The sequence below is a fragment of the Lethenteron reissneri genome, chromosome 44 (genome assembly GCF_015708825.2).
Source record: "Lethenteron reissneri isolate LAM-NWPU_2019-01 chromosome 44, ASM1570882v1, whole genome shotgun sequence".
NCBI lineage: Eukaryota > Metazoa > Chordata > Hyperoartia > Petromyzontiformes > Petromyzontidae > Lethenteron > Lethenteron reissneri.
In genome coordinates this window covers 4,058,351-4,082,319 of record NC_083822.1, presented here as the reverse complement: position 1 = coordinate 4,082,319, position 23,969 = coordinate 4,058,351, and the positions used below count along the sequence as shown (strand labels likewise).

The window sequence follows — 23,969 nt, the reverse complement described above, 5'->3', positions numbered from 1 at the left end:
ATTCCCACAGCAGTCTAAGCCCGCTTGCTGAGTTCAGGGCTGCCACCTCTTGTCCGGGTTTGACATCGTGCAGTCTGGGAATTGGCATCCGTGTTTAGGGGGCAGGTAATGATTTGTGCCGAAACATGGCGCTGGTATTTGTGTTGAACTTTATCAGTCGCCCTGCACAATGTTGACGATAGACCTCGTGCTGAATGAGGAATATGCAGTGGACAAGGTGGTGACCCTACATGAGCCGCCATTGGAAATAGTCGTAAGGTCACGGGGTCAATGTTGCAAAACCTCGTGCCCATGTTACAAAATAACAACTTTTATCTTGGGATAATATACGTTAACCAAGGAATACCTTAAACCGTGTGAGTAATAAACATAAATGTATTTGAATCTAAATAAAACATTATTCAATAACTGCCTTAAATGTAAAAAAAATGCACGAGCGACAACGTGCTCTGAAGAAAGGCAAATGCCTGAAATGTCACCCATTGCATATGTTTCTTATTCACACAGTGCTATTTCTGCACGTATTGAGTACACATTATTTGTAGCCGTGCACACTGCCAATGCAAGTATCAACCAAATATCCTGTTTACACAACTACACTCGCTTTCCTACAGCCAGAGGGAACGGAGGCGGATGGGCGGGGGGGCAAACAGGTGGGGTGGGTAGGAGGAAGGGGGATGGGTGGGTAGGAGGGGGGAAGGCGAGGAGGGGGGTAGGAGGAGGATAGGAGGGGTTGGTAGGTCGGAGGGGTGGGTAGGAGGGGTAGGAAGGGGGTAGGACGAGAGGAGGGGAAGGGGTGGGTAGGAGGGGGAAAGGCGAGGAGGGGGATAGGAGGGGTGGGTAGGAGAGGAGGGGGTGTGGGTAGGAGGAAGGGGAGGGTAGGGGGGGTTGGAGGAGGGGTAGGAGGGGAGGAAGGGGTGGGTAGGAGGGGTGGGTAGGAGGGGAGGGGTAGGATAGGAGGGGGAATCTGTCGAGCCGCACGGTTGCGTGGGATGAGAAAGAGGGAATCGGTGCGGGGCTGAGCCAAGCGTGGCCCTGCACGGCCGAGGCTGCTTGTAATTGGGGGGGGGGGGGGGGCAACACGCACGGCATGGATTCACATGCATGAGGTTGGTTAAACGTTGTAAGTAATTGAATTGTTCATATAACAAGCACGTGCCACCATTTACTCCCACGTATCAATAATTAAAAAAAGAAAATCCATCTCAGAATTAAAGAATTTTAATGTAAAGAAAACCCCATAGTACATATCTACTGAGGGAAATTCGGTAACTACTTTGTTGGCAATGCAGAAGAATGCTAGACCTGCAAATTGTTGGTTTTAATTACACGTCGTTTTTATTGATTGATTTATTTCATGGCTCTCAGCCTTGTGGAAAATATAGTGGACTTTAATCTGGAAATGGCAAGTGACACTGTAAAATCATTGTTAATTAAAATGCAATTTCATTGTCCAAGTTTCATCATTGTTTGTGCTCTTGTAGTTTTGATGAATCATTTAATACTGGTAGGAACCTCCTGGTTCCACCAGCCCACAGGGGATTCTTGTGTCCGTCCGTCGTGCAGGGAGGGGCTGGGTGGGGAGGGGCTGGGTGGGGAGGGGAGGGTAGGGAGGGGCTGGGTGGGGAGGGGCTGGGTGGGGAGGGTGGGGAGGGGCTGGGTGGGGAGGGTGGGGCTGGGTGGGGGGTGGGAGGGGTGGGGCTGGTCACCCCGTGGTGCCCTTATAAAACCTAACGTTTAACCTACTCACGCCGGCTTGTGCCCGCCCTCACAGTCGGCCATATTTGCGGAATACACCACGCCGCCGTTGACCCTGGACATTGGCCGAGCAACCCAACGTTCCCACCAGCTCCCTCCGCAGGAACGTGTTTATTTTCCATCTGTATGCTATGCCCGTGGCCAGCTATAAAATGGGACATTTTTGCCAGTATCAAAGTGTGAAAAAATAAGAATAGGTTTTACCCTTTTTCTCCATCTCATTTGTATTATTTTCTCCATTGTTTCATCTTCTTTCTGCCAGTTTGTAATTGTGCTCCATAACCATAAAACGGTAACATTCGCGTGTCATTCACATATCATTTGCAGCAACAAATATAAATAATTCTTCCAACACAAATTGACGCACGTGCATTGAAGTCGCAGTAATCGAATCAGTCGACCAATCCGTGCCTCATAAATGATGGCGTTGTTAATGAATAGACACCCATCAAGGTAACGCATCGATGTGCACGGAAGCATTCTCGCGTGTCACGTAAATGTGTGTGGGTGAACTCGCCTTGCGTGTAGGTGCACGTGCCTGTGTTGACACGTCTTTTCCCGTGAGCATACTGCTGCTGCTACTGCGTGTGTGCACGTGTAGGCGCGCATCCGTGTGTGGATCGGCGGTGCAGTGATTAGCGGCACTGCGCTACAACAAAAACAAAAACATGCCGACTTAGCCCATGGATACCATCGGTGATGAGCGATCACCGAAGGAACTGGCCCTCGCCAAAGTCCCCTCGTTGTTAAACGCGTACGAGGCGTCGCAGTGTCTAAACGTCGGCCACTGGGTCGTGGCATTGACCACAACGCTGACCTCTCTGCATGCGCCGTGCAGGGCTTAAGAGGTGCTCACCAACAGCACTTGCCCTCAACGTTATTTAAGACGACGACGCGGGGCTAGCGGCGAGGGTTGTCGGTGTGCGTGCGTGCGTCCAGCGGTTAGCGCGCTGCGCTACGAACCCGGCGACCCGAGTTCGATTCCTGCTCACGGCCAACAGCGGTCGACGATTGCCCGAACCGGTGCTGGGCCTCCCCCTAGGTCGACTCAGCCGCAAGTGAGTACCTGGGTGCGGTGCGTAAACATCGCCGCTGGGGAGACAAAGGCGGTCGGGCGTGATGCTGGCCACCCACCCCCCCTCGAGTACCGTTCCGGCCTTCGTAGGTGCTCGCTAACAGCACTTGCCCCAACAGTCCGCTAAGGCTACACGGGAGATCTTTGTCTTTGCGTGTCTCTACCACCACGGGGTAATTCGTCTGCGCAGTCAAGCGCCGTGCTGCCGACCCACCGCTGACTGGCAGCAGCGGCGGGCACATTTCCCAGACACAGGCGCTTATCAGCTGCATTAGACATGCAGCTGCTCATGCAGCCCGCACGCCACTCACCCAGCATTCGACACACACACACGTGGACGGCTGTACGCAGCCGCCAAATAGCCACAGATCGTCCCACCGCTAGTAGCCTCTAAGAGTCAACATGCGGGGTGAGAGCGCTGTTCAGCGAGGACATTCTGAAGGCTTTTGTCTCCCGCAGTGCTGATGTTAACACACCGCACCGGATACGTTTATGAGGGCTGAGTCGACCTAGGGGAGGCCCAGTGCAAGATAATCGTCAGTGGTGTTGGTGGGCCGTGAGCGGGATTCAAACTCAGGTCGCTGGGTTCGTAGCGCGGCGCGCTCACCGTTACACTACCGAGCCCCACTACTACAACTACGCAAGAGCGAGCACACACACACACATGCACACACACACATGCACACACACACACGTGTACACACATGCACACAACAATAACCGCCATTCGCCACTAAGTGGCGGTGACGTGATCACGACGCCTGTGCCAGGCTATGTGCACCTTGATGCCACGTGAAGTGTCGAACGCCCGCTGGCAGGAGGTCACGGGGCAGACCCAGATGCCAAAGGTCGACTGACTGAGACGACTGGCTGATGCACCACCTGTGCCCCCTACTGTGCCAACTTGCTGTGCTTTAGCCACCCGGTGCTCTGCTCGTTGTTGTGAGCGTCGCTCCTCCGCCCTCCGTTGTTGTTGGAGGGCGACTGCCTCCAACTGCCCAGTAGCGTCCTTCACGAGCCTCCTCCACAGAGGCCGATCTTGACACTGCAGGTACCAGTCATCGGCAAGTTCACTCAGCTCCACGTCCTCCTGTACCACATCACTCCATCTCTTCTCTAGCCCGTGCCGCGCCCATTTAGCCCCCTCGATCCGGCCGAACAAAAGCTGTTTAGGCATGCGGTGGCTGGGCATGCAGGCTACATGACCCAGCCAACGCAGCCTTGCCTGCCGGATGAGCTCACCGATGGGACTTTGTCCACATCTTTCAAAGATTTGTGAGCTCACGCAATCCAGCCTGGTTAAACCCAGGATGGATCGTAGGCAGGCCAGCCTAAATGTTTCTAACCGGCGAAGATGTTCTATTAGGGGGGTCCACGTTTCGCAAGCATAGAGAAGGGAGGGAATGACTATGGCCGAGAAGACCTGAAGCTTCGTGCAGAGCGATAGACCAGGTAGCTTCCACACGGCGTTACGCAACCGATGAAAAGATAATGCCGCTCGACTGATTTAGAGTGAGACCTCTGCTATCAAACCGGAGCCAGTCATGAGCACACTCCCAAGGTATGGGAAACTCTCCACTCTCTCCACAACTGCCCTATCACCAAATGGGATTTGTGGGGGTGGAGTGTCCGATGGTGCAAAATACCCAGGCAGGTTCTTAGTTTTGGTGGGGCTGATGCTAAGGCCTCCCTCTTGGTGGCAAGCTCCAGGTTCAGCAGCAGCGCCTCCAACTCCTCCTCTGAGTGAGCATCAATTTTCCAGATCATCGGCATACATAACATGGGTGAGCAATAGGGAGCCATCCCTTGACCCCACCCGGGCATCGATCAGCCTCCCATTGTATCTGTACCAGATGGATATTCCTCCGGTACAGTTATGGAAGGCTACCCAAACTGCATGGTCAAAATAGATGTTAAATAATGTGGGAGCCAGAGGACATCCCTGTCGCACTCCAAGGTGTACAGGGAATGGCTCTGACTCCCGGCCATGTAGTTTTACCCGGGCCCGCTCACCATCATGAAGGCCCTTAATGATCATGAGCAGAGGGTCAGGGACTCTGAAAGCACAAAGAACAACCCAGAGCCCAGGCCTACTGATGGTATCAAAGGCCTTGACCAGGTCAATAAAGCAGAGATGTAGGTCTAGTTGGAATTCACTATACCTCTGCTGTAGCAGACGAACAGAAAATATGGCATCTGTGCAGGACCGCCCTTTCCTGAAACTGCATTGGGGCTCCACAAGCCTCTCTTCAGCGTGCCTAGCAAGGCGATGTTGAATAATCCTTGCCAAGACCTTTCCCGACACACTGAGGAGTGAGATGCCCCTGTAGTTGTTACAGTCTGTGCGGTCCCCCTTCTTAAAGAGGGGGACCACCAGGGCATCCTTCCAATCCTGCGGAACCCGTCCAGTGGTCCAGACTGTTGTTATGATATCATGTAGGGCAGTTTGTGTACAAACGCCACCCTCCCTCAGCATTTCGCTTGGGAGATCATCTCTGCCCGGTGCCTTTCCTGGTCTCAGACTCTGGATCGCCTTCAGTACTTCCTCAACAGATGGCACCTCAACAGATGGCACCTCAGCCAGCCACTCACAGGGGGTGACACCTTCTTCCAATATTTGAGGCACCACAGCCTCAGCAGGGTCATCCCCCACTTTGTCCCACGTTGTTTTCCTGGGTGAGGGATTTCCCCTCCCACAGGACCTCACAAAAATGCTCAACAAATCTGCAAACCTGTTCCTGAGGGTCGGAGATTGGATCACCGTTCTTTCCCCTAATTATGGTAATAGGTGTGGTCCTGCAGGTTACTTTTTTGATGGACTTAAAGAGCGATTTGTGATCGCGGGCCACTGAGGCAGACTCCATCTCCTCAGCAACCTGCGACCACCACCCATGTTTGCAGTGCCTCACGGCTCTCCGAACCTCCGAGAGAAGGCTGCAGTAAACCTCCTCATTTTCCGACGTGGGATGCTGTAGCCGATAAGAGTGGGCATGTCGCTTTTTCTCAGCCAATTTGAACACCTCCTCTGTCAGCCAGAGTCTCTGGGGAGGTCTGGACCATGTACCCAAAACAGCCATTGCAGCTGCATGAGCCACAGTCCTAAACCTCACCAATTTCCCCTCGACATCAGGAGGAGTGGGGGACGATGCCAACCCCGGCCGCAAACGATGATGAAACTCTCGCTTACAACTTTCCTCAGCTAGCTGAGACCATGCCACTAAGGGTTTGAATGGGGTCCTGGGTGTACACCCACCACCGGAGTGGAAGAATGGAATGCGCATCTTACTGATGATAAGTCGATGGTCAGTGGGCAGATCAGCTCCACGGTAGGTCCTGGTGTCAAGGACATGGGCCCGCATCCGCTTTTCCGTCACTATGTAAGTCCAGCAGATGTTCTTGCTTGGACCCGGCATGCATCCATCATGTGGTGTGGATGCGCCGATGCCGGAACAGCGTGTTGGTAATTACAAGCCCATGGGCTGCACAAAAATCTAGCAGCCTCCTGCCATTGTTATTGAGCTGATCTGGCCCATGCCTTCCAATTACTCCAAACCAGGTGCCAGCATCATGACCAACTCGGCAATTGAAGTCACCCAACAAGATGACTCTATCCCGAGGGGCCACTTTAGCTAGCACCTGTGACAGGAGGTCATTGAAGGCAATCTGACTCATCGGCCTTGCCTACATCCCTCCACAGATGTTCGTCTTCCGTGGGGGCATGAGTAACCAAAACCACCACTGACCGCCTCTGATTGATGGGAAGGCGAGCCCAAAGTAGCCTGGGGCTTACAGCTTCCCACACCTTACCGCCACGCTCCTATGCCGCCGTCATTCTTTTGTTCAGAAGAAGAGCCACTCCTTGTTGTTTGGCAGTCTGCTGCCCCGAGTAGAGGACTGTCCACCTTTCATGGTGGCAGGAGCCAGAGCCGGTCCACCGGACCTCCTGAATACCATAGAGATCCAGGCGGTACCGGTCCAGCTCCCGACAGAGGAGTGGCAGCCTGGCCTCCGCAGTGAGCGTTCGAACATTCCACGTGGCCACACGTAGTGGTTTTTTGTTGTTTCTGGAGGAGCCCCGAGGGTAAGGATTCATTCTCCTGGCTCCGCCAAATGGGGTTTGGCCAGGAGACGTCATAGACGCCTGTCCCCCCGGGGCCTCCGGCACAAGCTTTTTTATTAAATTTTGTGGTCGTGGTTTAGTGGTAATTAATTGAAGGTGGAGGGGTTACCAGCCCCTCGCACCCGTCCTGGACACGTGCACACACACACGTGCCGATGCAGCTCTTTAATACGGTATTTCCTTTGGGCAGACAGCCCATGCACAGCCAGTGGCCATTAGCCATTCATTCCAGATGCACTCAGTGGGGTAAACGTCTACTCAGTAGCAGGATAACGATGATTATTATTGTTTTTTGTTACCCATGAGCGGGATGAATACTCCAGTGAGTCGATCACATCTGCAGTTCGTTCTCAAAAAATCACAAGAGTGGATGGACCTACGTCCCACAGAGAACGTATTTATTTTGGAGGGACTCCTAAAATTGGGATGGGAGAGTGGGACATGGGGGGGGTGAAACATCGGAGAAGGAATATGATGAAGCTGTCACTTCCGAAGCGCCACACACTGAACGGTGGATGGTTTAGCCATGTCTGTTTGCTGTAGTACAGAGTTAGCCTGATAACTTTAATCTAAATTGTCTTATGGTTGTTATTGTTTGACTTGCATCCCACTGGGATTTTTGCAGACAGCGTTGAAATACGGTGTTTTTTCTGGAAGACTTTGCTGTTTTTTCCTGGATTTTTCTGTTGCGTGTAGTCACTTTAAGATGTTTCTTGTTCATGTTTTTGTTTGTTGCGGTTGCACCCGAGTCAAGAGCCGCATGGCTCACAGGGTTATACCTCATACATGAAACTGAACCAGGGCTACGACGACTTGCCCGACACAGCCACGCGCCTGTGCAGACCCAGTTTCGAACTCCACCGTGCAGTTACTCTCGCGATATCGCCTAAAGTTTCATCCTCCACCGTAGAGTACGTCAACCAAAGTGCGGACGCCGTCAATGCACGTACGTCCGCATGTCTACGTTTAATTGCGTTGCGTTGGCCTGCGTACCTTGATGTTATACATCACTGAAATCTACTTTCTTTGGAACTGACCGTTGCGTTTAATTTGTTGTCTTCCTCCACAACTCCGAAGAGCACGGTTGGCTACGTACGGTGCGAAAGAAGTTCAACATACGTACAAACGTACACTACGTGTATTTCTGCTGCAATGTGAATTGTTGAACGGTCAAGAATTGATATACGAGTTGTGAATTTCACAAATGTGGGTCTGCGTGGAAACATTATTACGTGGCTTTTTACTTTGTTAAGAAGAGGATTCTCGCTGCAGAATACTTCCGGGGAAAGAAGTTTCTTGAGGCTTGCCTTGAAATGAGATTAGTATCATTACTACTGCTACTACTATTGCACGAGACTGAAACACACACGCATTGAATAACAAGACTGTGCCCTTGATTGGTGGTGGCTCTGCTCCTATCTCTACAAGCCAGCAAGCTGTAAGGCTTCTTTAAATAATTAATCCCTGCGTGCTTAAACGTTACAAATTATATTTAGTTGTATGGGGTTAGCATACAATATCCATCACAGATTGTATTATTATTGCGCTGTATTTAGCTTAGTGGTTTTATTTAATTAATCTGTCGTATTCATTTGATTTGCTGAAATCAAAAACTGATGATTCCGTAGAGTGATTATGTAACGTGTGATTAGCAAGCTGTGACAAATGCAGATTTGCTAACATTGTTGTTATTATATAAAATAAATTAAATGTATGAAGCACAACGTATAGAGCTTTGGACAGTTATAATCTACAGTAGAAAATATAGCAATTTGCATAACCAATGCTGTAAGTCGTAGCAATTCTAATAATATTGTATTGCTGTTACAATCAGTAGTAGGTAATATAGTAGTGCTGCGTAACCATTGACATCATCAATTATAATTCTAATACAATAAAATTGCATTAAGGTTCAGTAGAAAGCTGTAATTCTGCCATTACTGTAACAGTTAATTGCCATCAGATTTATACTTATTGTTGTATGATTAGTGCAGTAATTGATTCATTAATTATCCCTCTGTTTGTAGGGGAAAGTACATAAGACAACATGTATTGACAAACATGCTGAGTGTTGGGACTCCCACACCGAGGGAGCGAGCAGAGGTTCATCTCAGGAATGGTTTTTACGACAGAGACGTGGATTTTGGCGATGAGGAGACCGAGTCAGGCCAGAAATACGGTGATGAAGGCGGAATTGGGGAGGCGCGTGGTAAGAAGAGCGGAAACCCCATATCGGAAGAAGGTGAGGCACGTGGACGTACCAGGGTGGACATGACAAGAATAGGTGGATAGAGAGGACTGAGTGGGGAAAATTCCAGAAGATGGAACATATGACCGTGAAGAATGCAAATAATTTCTGGAGGCCTACGCCTAGTAGCAGAAAGAACATTATTTCTAGTAATGGAATTTATATCTTTACAGATGGGGACCCGTTAGATGTGGAATTGAGTTCCTGGAATTGTACGGCAAAGCCATCAGAAGTTAGCTGAAACAAAACTGAGAATATAATTTTTTTCCAAATCCCCCGTTACAATGTGAGGTCAGAGCGGGGGATCTCAGAGGCGGCGGCACCAACACCCCACGGCAGCCGCATGAACGCCCCCGAGCCAGCCGGAGTTGTTTTCATTGCGGTCGTACTAAACGGAGCGATAATCAAAACAGCCGAGAGTGATCTTTGTCTCTCTTTGTGAGGTGTGCCATGCCCGTGCCACAGTCCCATCAACCACAGGTACCCTCGCGGCTTCAACACGCAGCGCCGGCAGAAAGTGCGATCTTCACCTGGCCCGTTCTTCCACGGGGCCCACTCAGTTTGCACAGTAGTACCTAGTGGAGTGTGGCGAGTGTCAACGGTGGGAAGACAAAGGTGGACCAGGCGTGTGTGGTCCTATCCCAGGGGTTCGGCAACGTGGCAGCTTCCTCCACCACAGAGGTGGGCTCAAAACAGCAGCCACCGCCGCCAGCCACAGAGAGAACTCAGCGGGTTATGTACACACACCGCGATGGCGCAGGGGAGGCCACATGTGCTGCGAGTTGGACACAGGGGATTTATTTTGAGCCGGGGTTATTTGGTCTGTGGGTTATTTCGCCGTAGAGCGTTTCCATGAGGGGCGGCTGAAGGAGCGCTGCCCGCTTCGGTTCAAGCGCCCCAAGGCTCATCGCACGCTCACTCCACGGCCCTCCCGTTGACTCGCTCGCTCGTTCACTCACCGACACAATCACTCACTCGGCCACTCGACCATTGCTCGGCTACTCACTCTCTAACTTGCATGCTCAGTCGCTAACTCGTGCATTTACCTGCCGGGTCAATTATGTTTGCACCAACTTGATTACAAACATACCCAGTCTCGTACTTAGCTCACTGGCTCACACTGCAAGGATCCATACTCTTTGTTTTTTTTCGGTAAAGTCACGTAGGTAAAAAATAAAATAAATAAATAATGAGAACGCAATTAAATCACGACGTTTCGGGCGCAACACAAGCGTCCGTCTTAAGGTGGGAACAATGTAGTGAAAGCACAACCGCTTAAGTGTGTCTCAGAGATGGCTGTGACGAGGAATTATATAGTGGTTCACACTGACCGACTCACTCATTGACTCACTCGCTTGCTAACTAATCCACTCACCTGCATACTCACTCATCTACTCAATTCTTTGCTGATACACTCACCTACGAGCTCGCACGTGTTTGCACTTGCTTGCTCACTCGTTCACCTACTCACCTGTCCACGCACTCACCCACTCACTCAGCTACTTAATAAGGCACTAATCTACTAACTCACCAACTATCAAGCTCACGGCAGTCATTCACTCTCATACTCACCAAGTAATTTCCCCACTCACTCTCTCGGCATCCTTTGTGTCTCTATCTCTCTTTGTCCCCACAGCTGCCCCAGCTTCTCTCAATCTCAAATTGAATTTACCGAGGGCAGAATTACAGTACTCTGCACTCTGTTGTTATTCTTCGGAATCTTCCACTTCAACGGAAATGCCTCAGGCCCAGAGAGCCAAACTAAGGCACTTTAACGAGATTTATGTTAAAGCACACATTGCAGTGAAACTGGACTCGCGCGTATGGTACGAAAAGCAACGCAGCTTTCCAGCAAAGGCTCCCAAGCAATAATTAACACCAGTGGGAGCGTTAAGTTACGTACACATTGACAGCTAAGAGTTCATGTAAACGTTCTCAAAATCCAGCCGTTGGCCCTTCGGACCCCACCTTACTTAAACGGAGCCATCTCTCAGCACTCTAAGACGGTAACGGGGCATCGTATTCATCAATAAACATCGATACATTCGCTTAGGGTAACGTGGGGAAAATCCACACGTGCCATGAACTATGTTTTTTTGTTAAATAATCGGAGTCACGTGGTGACCCTTGCAAGCCACTAGAGGGCGCGATACTCACCGGGAATAAATTATCCTCAGCGTCATGGAGGATTAATGTCCGCGGATCCAATGATCCGCTCGGGTTATCCGTGATTTAACTCTCACCCGCGAGGGGTAGTCAGTAAGTAAAAAAGAAAAGCAATCGCCCACAATGGGATTTAATTTGCTAAGAATTTTTATCCGAGAAGAAGAAAAAAACATCGTTGGTTAATAACGAATCTTTAAATTTTACCGACGAGTGCGCCATGCACGCACACCCTGGCGGTATCTCTGCAATCTGTACAGCATCTACTGCCGCCTTGGATTGGTTGAAGGACCTTAACATTTAACTGGCATCTATACAAACTGTTGCTGACATTGCCATATGAAAGGATAAGTCTTTAAAGTGCTGTGGAGGAAGGGGGGGGGGGGTCTTAATTCTATGGCCCAAGCAGCAGCGTGCAAACCGCCAGCCACGCGGGCAAGTGACCGCTTTTGCCCAAACATCCAAACAAAGAACCACAGAGTTGGAGGGAATTATTGGCGCTGGTTCTGGCTGCCTTGCCCGTGTTGTGATTTCTTGGCGTCTCCATGCGGGGAAAAAAACTGCGCACAACACAAATTCGACTGCACGTGTGGAGATGCGATTTGCGTGATTGACGCTATATATCTAAAATCACGTGTATTTAAAGAAATCACATTGTCATTATTAATTATGTTCAAAACCCACCTGATATTTCCACAATTATTCCCTGCACGAATACACCAATCACTCATTTGCAACTCACTATTGTTCCATCATTTATCCTGATTAAGTGTCTGAGGAGGTTTTGCATATTTTAATTGGCCATTTCAATTGGTCACGCTTAAGGACTGCTATGAGACCAATTTATCGTGTTATTTATTATGTTTTAGCCTCGCCAGATTTCTTAATGGCTTGCAAATGAAGGAGCGCAGATGAATAAGACTTGGGTATTTTTTTTCTCCCTTAAGTCATCTCCAGAGAATTTCCCAAAAGTATTTTAAATAGCGTTTCAGGACGCAAACAGCCAAAGCATAACACTCATGAACACTCCATAACAGCGCCGGTGTCTCTTATTTCAAAGGGATGATGGTTAAGTCATCATCTGCCCGCCGGGGTGTAGCAGTGCATAGTAGTGCGTAGTAGTGCTCAACTCAAAATCAGAAGGTTGCGAGCTCGGCGTCGACTCAGGCCATCCCCGACCACCTGCGGTTATTAAATTAAATACCACTGTAGGAAGCAGAAGACCGAATCCTGCCAAGCAAGTGTGGAATTTCCACTGTCGATACCCGGCCATGAATGTGCTTGAGTGCCTGCTCAGGCTTCGTTGATCAGGTTCAAGATGAAGATGTCATCACGGACAAAGCTGTTGATGCCACCACACCTCGCCAACGCCTTCTGCTAGATCCTACAGATCCTACAGCGGATTCCTTAACTTCTAAGATCTGCCCGAACAGTGTCCCACCATCTGGTCTTGGGTCTTCATCTTGATCTCTGGATTGGAGGAGACCATCCAATGCCTTTCTCGGTATCCGGGCATCCTCCATTTTGTACACATGTCATACCCAACGCAACCTTCTTTGCCTTATCAGTACTGCTTTGAAATCGGGTCCATTTGTTTAAAACACCCTGTATTTACAATTATTACCGGCCATGTTACAATATGGATTTTTGCCCTGCCTATCCTATCTTGGACACAAAACTCCTAGCATCCGTCTCAGACACCTGTGTTCAAGTGCCAAACAATTGGAACAGGGGGACACTTTGGGCTCAATTCATGTGCCAGCAAAGGCTCCTTAGTGTTCGAAATGTTAAAAAAAAGTGCTCGTGTCTCCATCGGCAAAAATCTGCAGAATCAGCAAGGCAATGATTTTTAGACATTTTATTTTGCTCTGAATCAGAGCCCTTTGCGTTTTATTTTACTCTACTTATGCGAATTGTCTCTGCTGCGGCTAGTAAGGACTTTTAGAGGCCCTGCGAAGCAACCGAGGTTAAATAAAACAAGGGAGGAAAGTCCACGCATACTCATGTTTGTTACGGTACGTTTTCCAACACGTGTTATTCTTCGAGAAGCGTTTAATTAGCGGTACAAATACCAACAGATGCCTGTCAGGACCACACCCGTTCCCATATTTCCAAAAAGTTCTTTGAGCTATGGTTTGTTTCGAATTTTAGGGTAAATCCCTGATAGTAACAAAGTATGATATGATATAGTCCGAACCATTTTGGATTATATTTACAAGAGTTATCGTTCTCTCTTCCTTCATTTCCCCCATTACATAAGGACGGAACTAATGCATACACGATTTTCAACCTTATTTGGAAATGGTGTTAAAAAATCAAACGCACACACGCAAGATCTCAATGTCATATGGCCCCCTTATGTCAATCCACTACTGGGTGAGTACATCCACATACCAGTACAGGTCGTGAAGGTTATTTGACCATACTTCACCACGCTAATCAGCGTGGGTTTGTGAAGCTGAAAGGGAACGCACGTGTGGAAACGTACAAGTACGGTACAACAATGGATTTTGCTGCAGTGTCCTCTACAGGCCTTATGAAATCAGGTACAAAAAAACAACAAGTGTAAATTGCTTTGAACCTCGGTTGGCCACCCTGCATGTATGCTGAACTTCTTTTGCACCGCATGTAGCCAACCGTGCTAATCAGAGGTGCGGGGAGGGGGATGGACAATGGAACACAAAGCGCAGCTCTGAAGAAATGAGTTTCCAATCTCGATTTCAAAGTGCACACCTCCAGTGGCTTCCTACTATCTGAAGGAAGAGAGCGTTCCAGACAGCCGCAAGAAGCACGTCTCAAAGCGCGCGATGTTCACCGGTAAGCCCCCCATTTAAAGATCTGGGCCTGTGATCGCACCCACCCCACCTGATGATGTCCTTGTGTCCGTTCTTGGCGGCCAGATGAAGGGGAGTCGTGCTGTTGGGCTCCGTGATGTCGGACGATTTCCCCTCCAGCAGGGCGCTGCACATGTTGCTGCTCAGCAGCAGCTGGGCCACCTTCACACACAGGCGCAGAGGGGTGCACAGAGCAGAGAGGATGAGCAACCACGATCACCCCCCCCCCCCCTTTTGTCGACTGGCACGCGATGGTTTGCTCCACGGGAAAGCACTCAACGATGCGCTTTCCAGCATTGAGAGCGAAACGTTGGGCTTCGTGCCGAGCCGACACGCGGCACAACCCGAGAAACACAACGGAGGAGGGCTGTTTGGACACTTTTATTTAACTTGAGGTGTTGTCCATTTTATCGTCTTTCACATGTTTGACGCTTATTTCCTTCGGTCTTACGAAGCCAAGCGAGCTGAAGTTTTCCACACAGACTCGTCTCGCGTGACAATTCAAGATTTTATTAAAACGACCAGTCCAGATCCCGCCGATCATGTGCCTATTCACGTTTTCACTTAACTTGAATAGTTATTAATACTCATATATTTAACCCCCCCCCCCCCCCCCCCTGTTTTTTTGCAATCACGAATGGTCGCGCCCATCCACGAGGGCAAACGTCTCGTCCAATCAGAGCGGCTGTTGGGGAGCCTCTGACCAATGAGAGGCGTGCAAATTTCGCCACTCGTCATGCCGCCGGAGCGGCCACTGCTGTTTCGCTGTCCTCAGCTGCGAGACCTACAATTGCCATAATAATTCCTACTTTTCGATTGTTCAAACAATTACGTAGTTATAATCGTAATAGATTTAATATAATTGTTTGCGTTGACACGCCCGTTCCGATGCGCTGAGCGCAACCTTGGTGACAACTGTGATCATGATTTAGAATTAAATGCTGTAATGTTATCCCTATTTTCATTGCAAAAATGCTCGAATTAATATTGTTGATATACAAGCTTTTAATTAAAGTGATATATCTGTGCAAATTGAATACGGTGTTGCGATATGCACTATTATGCATATGCGCGCATTGTTATAGCATTGCAGTCATTGTAGGGTCCAGAGTTGAGAAAGGCAAGCCATCATTGCCATCTCTACAGGGTCATTAAAGTGATACGAAGTCGTCAGTGGTTCTAAAAATGGTCCCTGTCATGGAAATGTGGAATTTCCCCTGGTAGAGAGGAGCACCGCACAATGCCCGTAGAAGCATAGAGGCCTTTTGTCAATCCACTGCTGGATGAGGGCCTCCCCACACCGGGCTGCTTGTGGAGGCCGTTTGACCATACTTCACCCCGTCAGTGCGGATTGGTAAAGGGGGGCAGCATAGACTTACAGTACAACTCGATATAAACAGAACGTCGCCCGGAAGCCCTATGACAACCTGTGTGTGCATGGTGGACACCCATCCAGACACTGTCCAAGCCCAGATCTGCTTGGCTTTCGAGGTCCGACCAGATCGGGTGCATTCCAAGCCCGGTGATTTGTTCATTGGCGAAGAGGGTTATAGTGATGCTGTTCTTAACAGTTAACATCTCACGATGGCGAGATGTTAACTACTTCGCCTGGTATACAGGAGGTCGTGGATTCGATGCTGACCCTCACACCTGTATTTCTGGAGTTTGCATGTTCTCCCCGTGATCGTGTGGATTTTTCCCCAGTTTTTCCCTCCACGTTTACAAACGTGCTTCGAGTATTTGGCTGCTATCAATTTCCACATGATAAGCCACTTCATTGCGCTATCATTGTGGCTAGGTCGCTTCTGAAAAAGAGTTATATAGCTCCAGTGGGTCTTACCGGTTGAAAAGAAATAGCAGTTATAATATATTTACGGGACAAAAAATTACTTATAAAACTAGTTTTTCAATGCACACACGTTAATTTGCACATTAAAGTAGAAAGTAAATTATTTTGACCCCAGAGTTCAAGTGATCTGAGAGCCCCACGGTGTATAAAGTGTGATTTCCATCTACAAGTCAGGCAATCTCTCTGCCCTCTCTCTGCCAAGGGGCATTGCTTACTGTGTAAGTCTAAGGTGTATTTGTTGGGGTACGAGGCAGTGTTAATAGCAAACGTGTCAATTAAGACTGCCATGGGAATGTGGAATTTCTACCAATCGCTTAAGGTCGCCACCAAAGTAGAGTGCCACCCTTCACTAATCTCAGAATCAGAATCTTTATTTAGACTGCAGGAGGAGGAATCCGATGAGCTATGAAGCTCTTTTCCACAGATGTCCAGTATGGGTAGGTCGTCGGGCTATTTTATTTTAAGTGAATAAAACTCAGTTGTATATAGCGCCATTCACACAAGGCCTCAGCGCTTTGCAACACAATCCCAGTAAAAACCCTTAACATTCAAACTAAGAGGAAAACCACCCCACGCAGAAAGATCCGCAGGAGAAAATAAACGTGTTTTGTGACGAGCCCTAAAAACCTCGACTGACGGAACATCCCGAACGGACCGGGACAAGACGTTGTTTCCTCGTGAACTAAATAAACTGTGTAAAAACCCCCATCTAATATTGTATTAACAGTCTATATCAAGGAATGCTTTGCATTCACACTGTTCACACTGCAATGCTGCATTATTCCATACTTGAATATGCATCGCGGCCAGAAAATACTGCTGCCGCGATGGCTTTCGCACATTTATAAACAGTTGCATGCTCATGGCGTTTTTTTTTTACGTCTTAAATAAGTCTCGGAATCCGAGGCGGATCTTTCACGCTGGCTCGAGTTACGATTGCGGTAGCATGAAAAAGAATACATGAGTTAAAAAAAAAATTCTCCCGGGACGCCAGACACATTTCTCTGCATCGTCATCCAAAATATTTATAATGCGCGTGTACAGTGATCATGTCAATCCACTGCTGGATGAGAGCCTCCCCGCATCGCGAGTTTTGTGGAAGTGATTTGACCACACTTCACGCTTGCCAGTGCGGGCTGTCGGTGTAAGCGAGCAGCATAGACATTGGGAAATACAGTGATCCCTCGTTTATCGCGGTTAATGGGGACCGGAACCCCTCGCGATAGGTGAAAATCCGCGAAGTAGGATTGGCCCCCTAGGAATTTCCGTATATGTGTGTGTGGGTACCAGAATGTTTAAAATATGTATATTTATACTTTATATATATATATTTTACTTAAATCTATTTAATTATAAAACCTTAATATTATACATTCTCTCTCTCATACGATACGTATTATGGTGTTCTACACTCACCAATGACAGTAGTATCTTGAGACTTGACTCCAGTAATGACGACGACGACGATGACAATGACGATGACAATGACGACGATGACAGACCTGTGCAGTTCGATGAATGTGATGATGAATGATGATGATGATGGTGTTACTGCACAGGTATAATGAGGCCTTTAAATCAGTTCGAAAAATCCGCGATGCACTGAGGCCGCGAAACTTGAATCGCGAAGTGGCGAGAGATTACTGTAGTATGGTACAATAACGGATTTTTATTGCACCATCCCCTGCGAGCATCATAGCCTCACAGCACCCTGCAAAGCCTGTTTTATGGATGGTATTGACCTGTCCAGACACTATGCAGGCCCATACCGGTTTACTTTCCGAGATTTGACATGTTGAAGTAAATCAGATTTTGAAGTTGAAATGGATCATGGGCAAAGGCTGCATATAAAAGTACAGCATAGATCAAAAGACAAAGATCCTCAATTTACCTGAATAGAATGCCGGGGCAAGTGGTGTTAGTGAGCACTTACAAGGCTAATATGGCAGACGAGAGGGTGGTGTGGATTGGGCAGGGGTCCGTAAACAAAATAAGATTGTTTTTTCGAATTCAGTAATAAACAACCTCTATCTTCTTGGTTTTTATTTGATTATGTTTTATTTTATTATTTATTATTTCCATTCTACGTGACTTTACCGAAAGAACCAAGAAGATGAATCCCTGCAGTCACGAAAGCTTTAAATCGAAACAACCTCTATTTCAAGAGCATGTCAATGCAACGCAATGTGAAAACGAGACGGTGCTCCTTAGTAAATAACAGCCACGAAGTAGCTCTCAAAGAACCGAACGCAGCTTCCGAGCTGCAGGCTGCCGGCCCCAGGGATCGGACCAAACATACCTGGCCCCCTTTGTCTTCCCATTAGTGACACTGACCACACTGCACTCGGTTCTAATTGGTCAACTGAGTGTGCCTAGTGGAAGAACAGGCCAGGTTAAGATTGCAATGTCTGCCGGCGATATGTGTCTCAAAGCCAGGAATCTAACTGTGGCTGATGGGACTGTGGCACAGATTTGGCACGGCTCGCATAATGAGACAAAGATCCATCGTGTAGCCATTCCGACCGTAAGAGCGAGCGCTGTTCCATGAGCAATCGTCACGGCGGGCGTGGGGCGTGGCAAGGGCACAGAGGGCAGTGACTTAGACGGCGGAATGCCATGCCTGACCACCTTTGTCTCCCCCAGCTTACACGCCACACTTCAGGCTGACTCGACCTAGGGGCGGGAGGGGCCCCCGGGACCAGTTCAGACATCATGAGCTGCTAATGTTGTCCTTGGCCTGTGTCAGATAAATATTTGTACACCCAGGGTGAACAATTTGTTTTCCCCACGAGTGAACAATCGTTCCAGTTTGGGTTTAGGGTTAACGTGACTTTGATAAGGAGAGATATCCAAGAGGGGACTCGATATTCCCAGATATTTTAGAATTATTGCTTCCTAGGGGGAGCAAATAACCGGTGAGCTCAGAGCGTAGTGCGCTAACCGCTGCACCGCCGCTCGTCTTGCGCTCGCGTGAAGACGGAGATGAAGATCCCCGAATAACCCAGGCAGGCTGTTCGGGGGGACGTGCTGATACCAAGCAGCTATGAAGGCCGGAATGGCGCATGAGGAGATGCTGTGACCAGCACTGCACCCGACCACCTTTGTTTTCCCAGTGCTGATGTTTACACACCGCACCAGGTACTCAGTTAAGGCCAAGTCGACCTAGGGGAGTCCAAGAACCGGTTCACTGTTTTAAGGCCGTGAGCCAGCATCGGACTCGGGTTGCCGGGTTTGCAGCACAGCGCACTGACCACTAGGCGACCGCTCCCCGTACACGTGCACACACATGCCTAGACTTCTAAAAGAAAAAATCTCATCAGCAGGCAAACACAGGGAGATTGTGAAAATAAATACAAAGCAATTCCCCGCAGGAATATAAAAATAAAAAGGCTGAAATCTTAATTCAGCAGTGCCATGCACAACCAGCCAGCCGTTTCACAGCTACTCACAGGTACGTAATTTATGGATGCATTCGCGCAGTTATACTGGGATATAAACACGCGCTGCGGAATGTTCCATTCCCACACGGGGGTGAAGAAGGATGTTCGCTGATGCTGCTGCTGCTGACCTTGACGCGGCCGAACTCGCAGGCCATGTCGAGCGGGGTTTTGTTGGCGCTGTTGACGATGCACGCGTTGGACTGGTGCTGCAGCAGCATCTCTGACTGCAGAGACGACAGACGATAGGGGGGGCACAGAGGGCAGAGGGCACAGGAGGCAGAGACACAGAGGGCAGGGGGGAAGAGACAGAGGGCAGAGACACACAGGGCAGGGTGCACAGAGAGCACGGCCATAGAGAGTGCGGCATGAGTGCAAAGTACAAACTGTGGAGTCGGCACGTGCAGTCGTGTCTGTGTGTACGTTTAAATATGTGTTTCATTTTCATATTACCTCGTTGAGAGCTATAACAGCCAAGGGAGGGAATGGGCCGAAGAGGGCGTCCGCCGTGCAAATTGAGTATTTAATCAGCTCGTGGGCAGGTGCTGAGTGAATTGTTATATCATACGGACAGTGAGAGATGGCATTGGTTTGGGGGAGCCTTTATCCAGCAGTGGATTTATCAGGATGATGATGATGCTGATGAGAGACCATTTAAGCCAACATTTTTATTTTTAAAAGAATACTTGGGTTGTGAGAGTCATATAGAATACATATGGAAAAAAATCTAAAGTATTCAAGGTCGACGTTTCGCTGCTAAGAAGGCAAACCTTTTAGAAAATACCTCGTTATATTCAACGTTTTACATATTACGTAAAACTTTAATTGTCGATAAAAATGTGAATAACAACGTGGGATAGGGCATGGTTCAAAAGCGCTTGCTTTCAAATTGTCCATGCAATGAGCCCAATTGCCCATTTAACTCCGACTGTGAGGTAATGGTTTTTAAATGTAAAAGATGCAATACTGCTCCAAGTACGAGGAACGTTGAGAAATAAGCAATGTTTCCAAACCTATTATTTACTAAATAGCCAAGCAGACGATGCCTCCTTCACATATATGTCTCAACACACGTGGGTTTTTTTGTTAACCTCAACATGTCGACTTCACGAGCTTCCGGGAGTGCACAAATTCAACAGCATCGATTCTGTCGAAACCGGTCCACAGAATTGCTTCCATTGAATCAATGCTGCTGAAATTATGCACTCCCAGAAGGCCATGGGTTGTGTAAAGAATATGTATTCTTTTACGTGGAGAGACATTCTATGCTGGGTAGTAGGGCCTTCTCGAGTGTGGTGCCTAAGATATTGAACTCTCTTCCAGATTTACTCAATCATCAAGACTCATTTTTTCCTTTTAGATTTCCTTGAGTATGCCCCCTCATTTTGATATTTTTGTATATGTCTAGATTTTATATGTCAGACTACCTTCATTTAATTCATCCTGTAAAGTATTGCGATGCCCTCTTCAGTGGGGGTCGAGTTTTACTAAAACAAATATTTAAATGAATGAATGGAATTTGAATATTATCTGGTTATATAGTGTGTTGTTTGTATTCCCCACAACGATACTAATGATTTGACGTGAGTCTTATTCCCAAGTATGCTTCAGTCACTACGATACAAACACAAATAAGAAATAACCATCATGTAAGCTATCGGACACCAATTTGCAGTTGTGTGGTGCTCATGGCGGTGGTAATTGAGGTGGTGATAATGGCGATCATAGTAGGGGAATGACAGCTCCGTTACGTATCGCTTGCGAGGGGTTGTGATGGCAGTGGAAGTGATGGTCAAGGTGATAATGGCTGAGGGGGTGGTGGTGGCATTGATGATAGTGATAATTGCGGTGCCTGTGGTGGCAAATGGTGATGGTGGTAGCGATGCCAGCAGTAGCAGAGGCCGTGGAGGGCGTTAAAAAAATTAGCAAACAAATAATGAATTCATTAATTGAATCGTGACCCCAAGTCGTGACCTGGAATCGTGACAATTAATTGTCTCGTGGAGAAGGCGAATTGCTGCTCTCCTAGCGGATGATGCAATATTGACAGTGGTAGTAGTGACGGCGATGATGGCAGAGGTGATGATGGTTGAGGGAAGCAAAGTCACAGCTAAGGTGCAGCACTGCTCTTGCTCTCTCTCTCACCTATGAATCGTGGTGCTGGTGGTGGGGTTTTTTTGCAGAGAAAGCGATTGCTGGTGGCATCACTGCTGTCTCTCTCCCTTTCTCTTTATCACTTGGCCATGGTGTACGTTAAGATGGTGGTAGGTAGTGGTGATTGTTGTGACAACAACAGCAGTGGTGGTGGCACAACCATTTTCTCTCACCACTTACGGCACTTAGTGGTGATGACAGTGTCGACAATGATAATGATACGCGTTTTGGTAGAGGTGGTGGTGGCAGTGGTTCGTGGTGGTTGTGGTGGTGGTGATGGTAGTTTCGGCGAGAACACCATCATCACCCTCACCACCTGGTAGTGAGGGTGATGATGGTGGTGTCGTCAACGAGAGAGGGGTGAGCGACGTGCTTGGCGGTGGTGGCAGCGTGAGTCGTGGTGGTGGTGGTGGCGGTGGTGGTGGCAGCGTGAGTCGTGGTGGTGGTGGTGGCAGCGTGAGTCGTGGTGGTGGTGGTGGCAGCGTGAGTCGTGGTGGTGGTGGTGGTGGTGGCAGCGTGAGTCGTGGTGGTGGTGGTGGTGGTGGCAGCGTGAGTCGTGGTGGTGGTGGCAACGAGGGTCGTGGTGGTGGTGGTGGCAGCACGAGTCGGGGTGGAGGTGGTGGTAGTGGCAGCGTGAGTCGTGGTGGTGGTGGCGGTGGTGGCAGCGTGAGTCATAGTGGTGGTGGTGGTGGTGGCAGCACGAGTCGGGGTGGAGGTGGTGGTGGTGGCAGCGGTAGGCAACTGCCGCGGGCATCAGCGCCGCACGCTCACCACTTGGTGGTGGCCGTGCTGGGCTGACAGATGCAGGGGGATCTCCCCCTCCTCGGACTGCGCATTGACGGAGGCTCCGGCACGCAGCAGCAGCAGCGACGGCTCCGCCTTGCCCTGCCACGCCGCCAGGTGCAGCGCCCGCATACCTGCCCCCAGAGTCAGACACAGCCATGTTCTATCCACTGCTGCCGACGTCTCTCACGCCCCTGCGACGCCAGGGTCCCATTCTGCTCCTGTGCACGAGGTGAACTAATTGCTCCAACGTGGTGGTGGTGGTGGGGCTGGTGGTCCTCTCAAACAACCCCGTGACTTGATGTGGCTTGGGAAGGCCTCTAACTTAGCGGTGGTTTGAGAAAGGGCTATCAATAATCGTGATCATTATGTGCTGCGTAAAGAGGTAGGAACAGGGCCAGAGTGTATGTTATGATTGGGACAGAGATAAGATGAGGCTAGAGATGAGGTTCGAGACAGGCTTATTAGATATGTGTTAGGATTCGGGTAATGTTTGATGTTCAGATTAAGTGTTAGTTTTGGGTGTGTTGCGTTTGGTTATAGTCGAGATTAAAGCTAGGGATAGGATTAAAGTTGTGATTGTGTGTTAGATTAGTGGAATATATTGGTTGGGCTAGAGTCATGGTTAGTGTTGGGACTGAAGCTAAATAGTAGGTTTAATACGAGGGTTTTGGTTAGAATTAAGTGTTAGGGCTAAAGTTATGGTTATAATTGAGTGTTCGGTTAGTGACACTTTGGGGTTTAAGTTAAAGTCACTGATGCTAATACCCGTGCTATGGTTAGGATTATAATTAACTGTTAAGGCAATAGTTCAGGGTTGGATTAGGAGTGAGATTTGTGGTACAATTGAGCTTGGGTTAGAGTTATGGTTCAGGTTTGGGTAAAGATTTAGATTTTGGGGTAGTGCGTAGGTTGACGTTAGAGTTTCTGTTTGGAATCAAATTGGGATAAGCGTTTGGGTTCAGGTTAGAGTTAAAGATAGGGTTAAGGTTCGGGGTTCAGGTTCGAGTTAAAGATAGGGTTAAGGTTCGGGGTTCAAGTTAGAGTTAAAGATAGGGTTAAGGTTGGGGGTTCAGGTTAGAGTTAGAGATAGGGTTCAGGTTGGGTTCAGGTTAGAGTTAGAGATAGGGTTAAGGTTGGGTTCAGGTTAGAGTTAGAGATAGGGTTAAGGTTGGGGGTCCAGGTTAGAGTTAGAGATAGGGTTAAGGTTGGGGGTTCAGGTTAGAGTTAGAGATAGGGTTAAGGTTGGGTTCAGGTTAGAGTTAGAGATAGGGTTAAGGTTGGGTTCAGGTTAGAGTTAGAGATAGGGTTAAGGTTGGGGGTCCAGGTTATAGTTAGAGATAGGGTTAAGGTTGGAGGTCCAGGTTAGAGTTAGAGATAGGGTTAAGGTTGGGTTCAGGTTAGAGTTAGAGATAGGGTTAAGGTTGGGGGTCCAGGTTAGAGTTAGAGATAGGGTTAAGGTTGGGGGTTCAGGTTAGAGTTAGAGATAGGGTTAAGGTTGGGTTCAGGTTAGAGTTAGAGATAGGGTTAAGGTTGGGGGTCCAGGTT

General features: G+C 48.6%; 1 protein-coding gene across 5 annotated transcripts in view; it reads right to left on the bottom strand.

Annotated features, from left to right (window-relative positions):
- Positions 1–23,969, bottom strand: part of LOC133353636 (caskin-1-like) — a 151,392-nt gene that overhangs the window by 72,692 nt on the left and 54,731 nt on the right. For all 5 annotated transcript variants that reach the window (XM_061570024.1, XM_061570026.1, XM_061570027.1 and 2 more), the window contains exons 4-6: positions 22,410–22,555; positions 19,616–19,711; positions 14,230–14,360 (exon numbers count right to left, since the gene is read on the bottom strand). In XM_061570024.1, the coding sequence (XP_061426008.1) occupies positions 14,230–14,360; positions 19,616–19,711; positions 22,410–22,555 (373 nt within the window). The remainder of the gene's footprint in view (positions 1–14,229; positions 14,361–19,615; positions 19,712–22,409; positions 22,556–23,969) is intronic.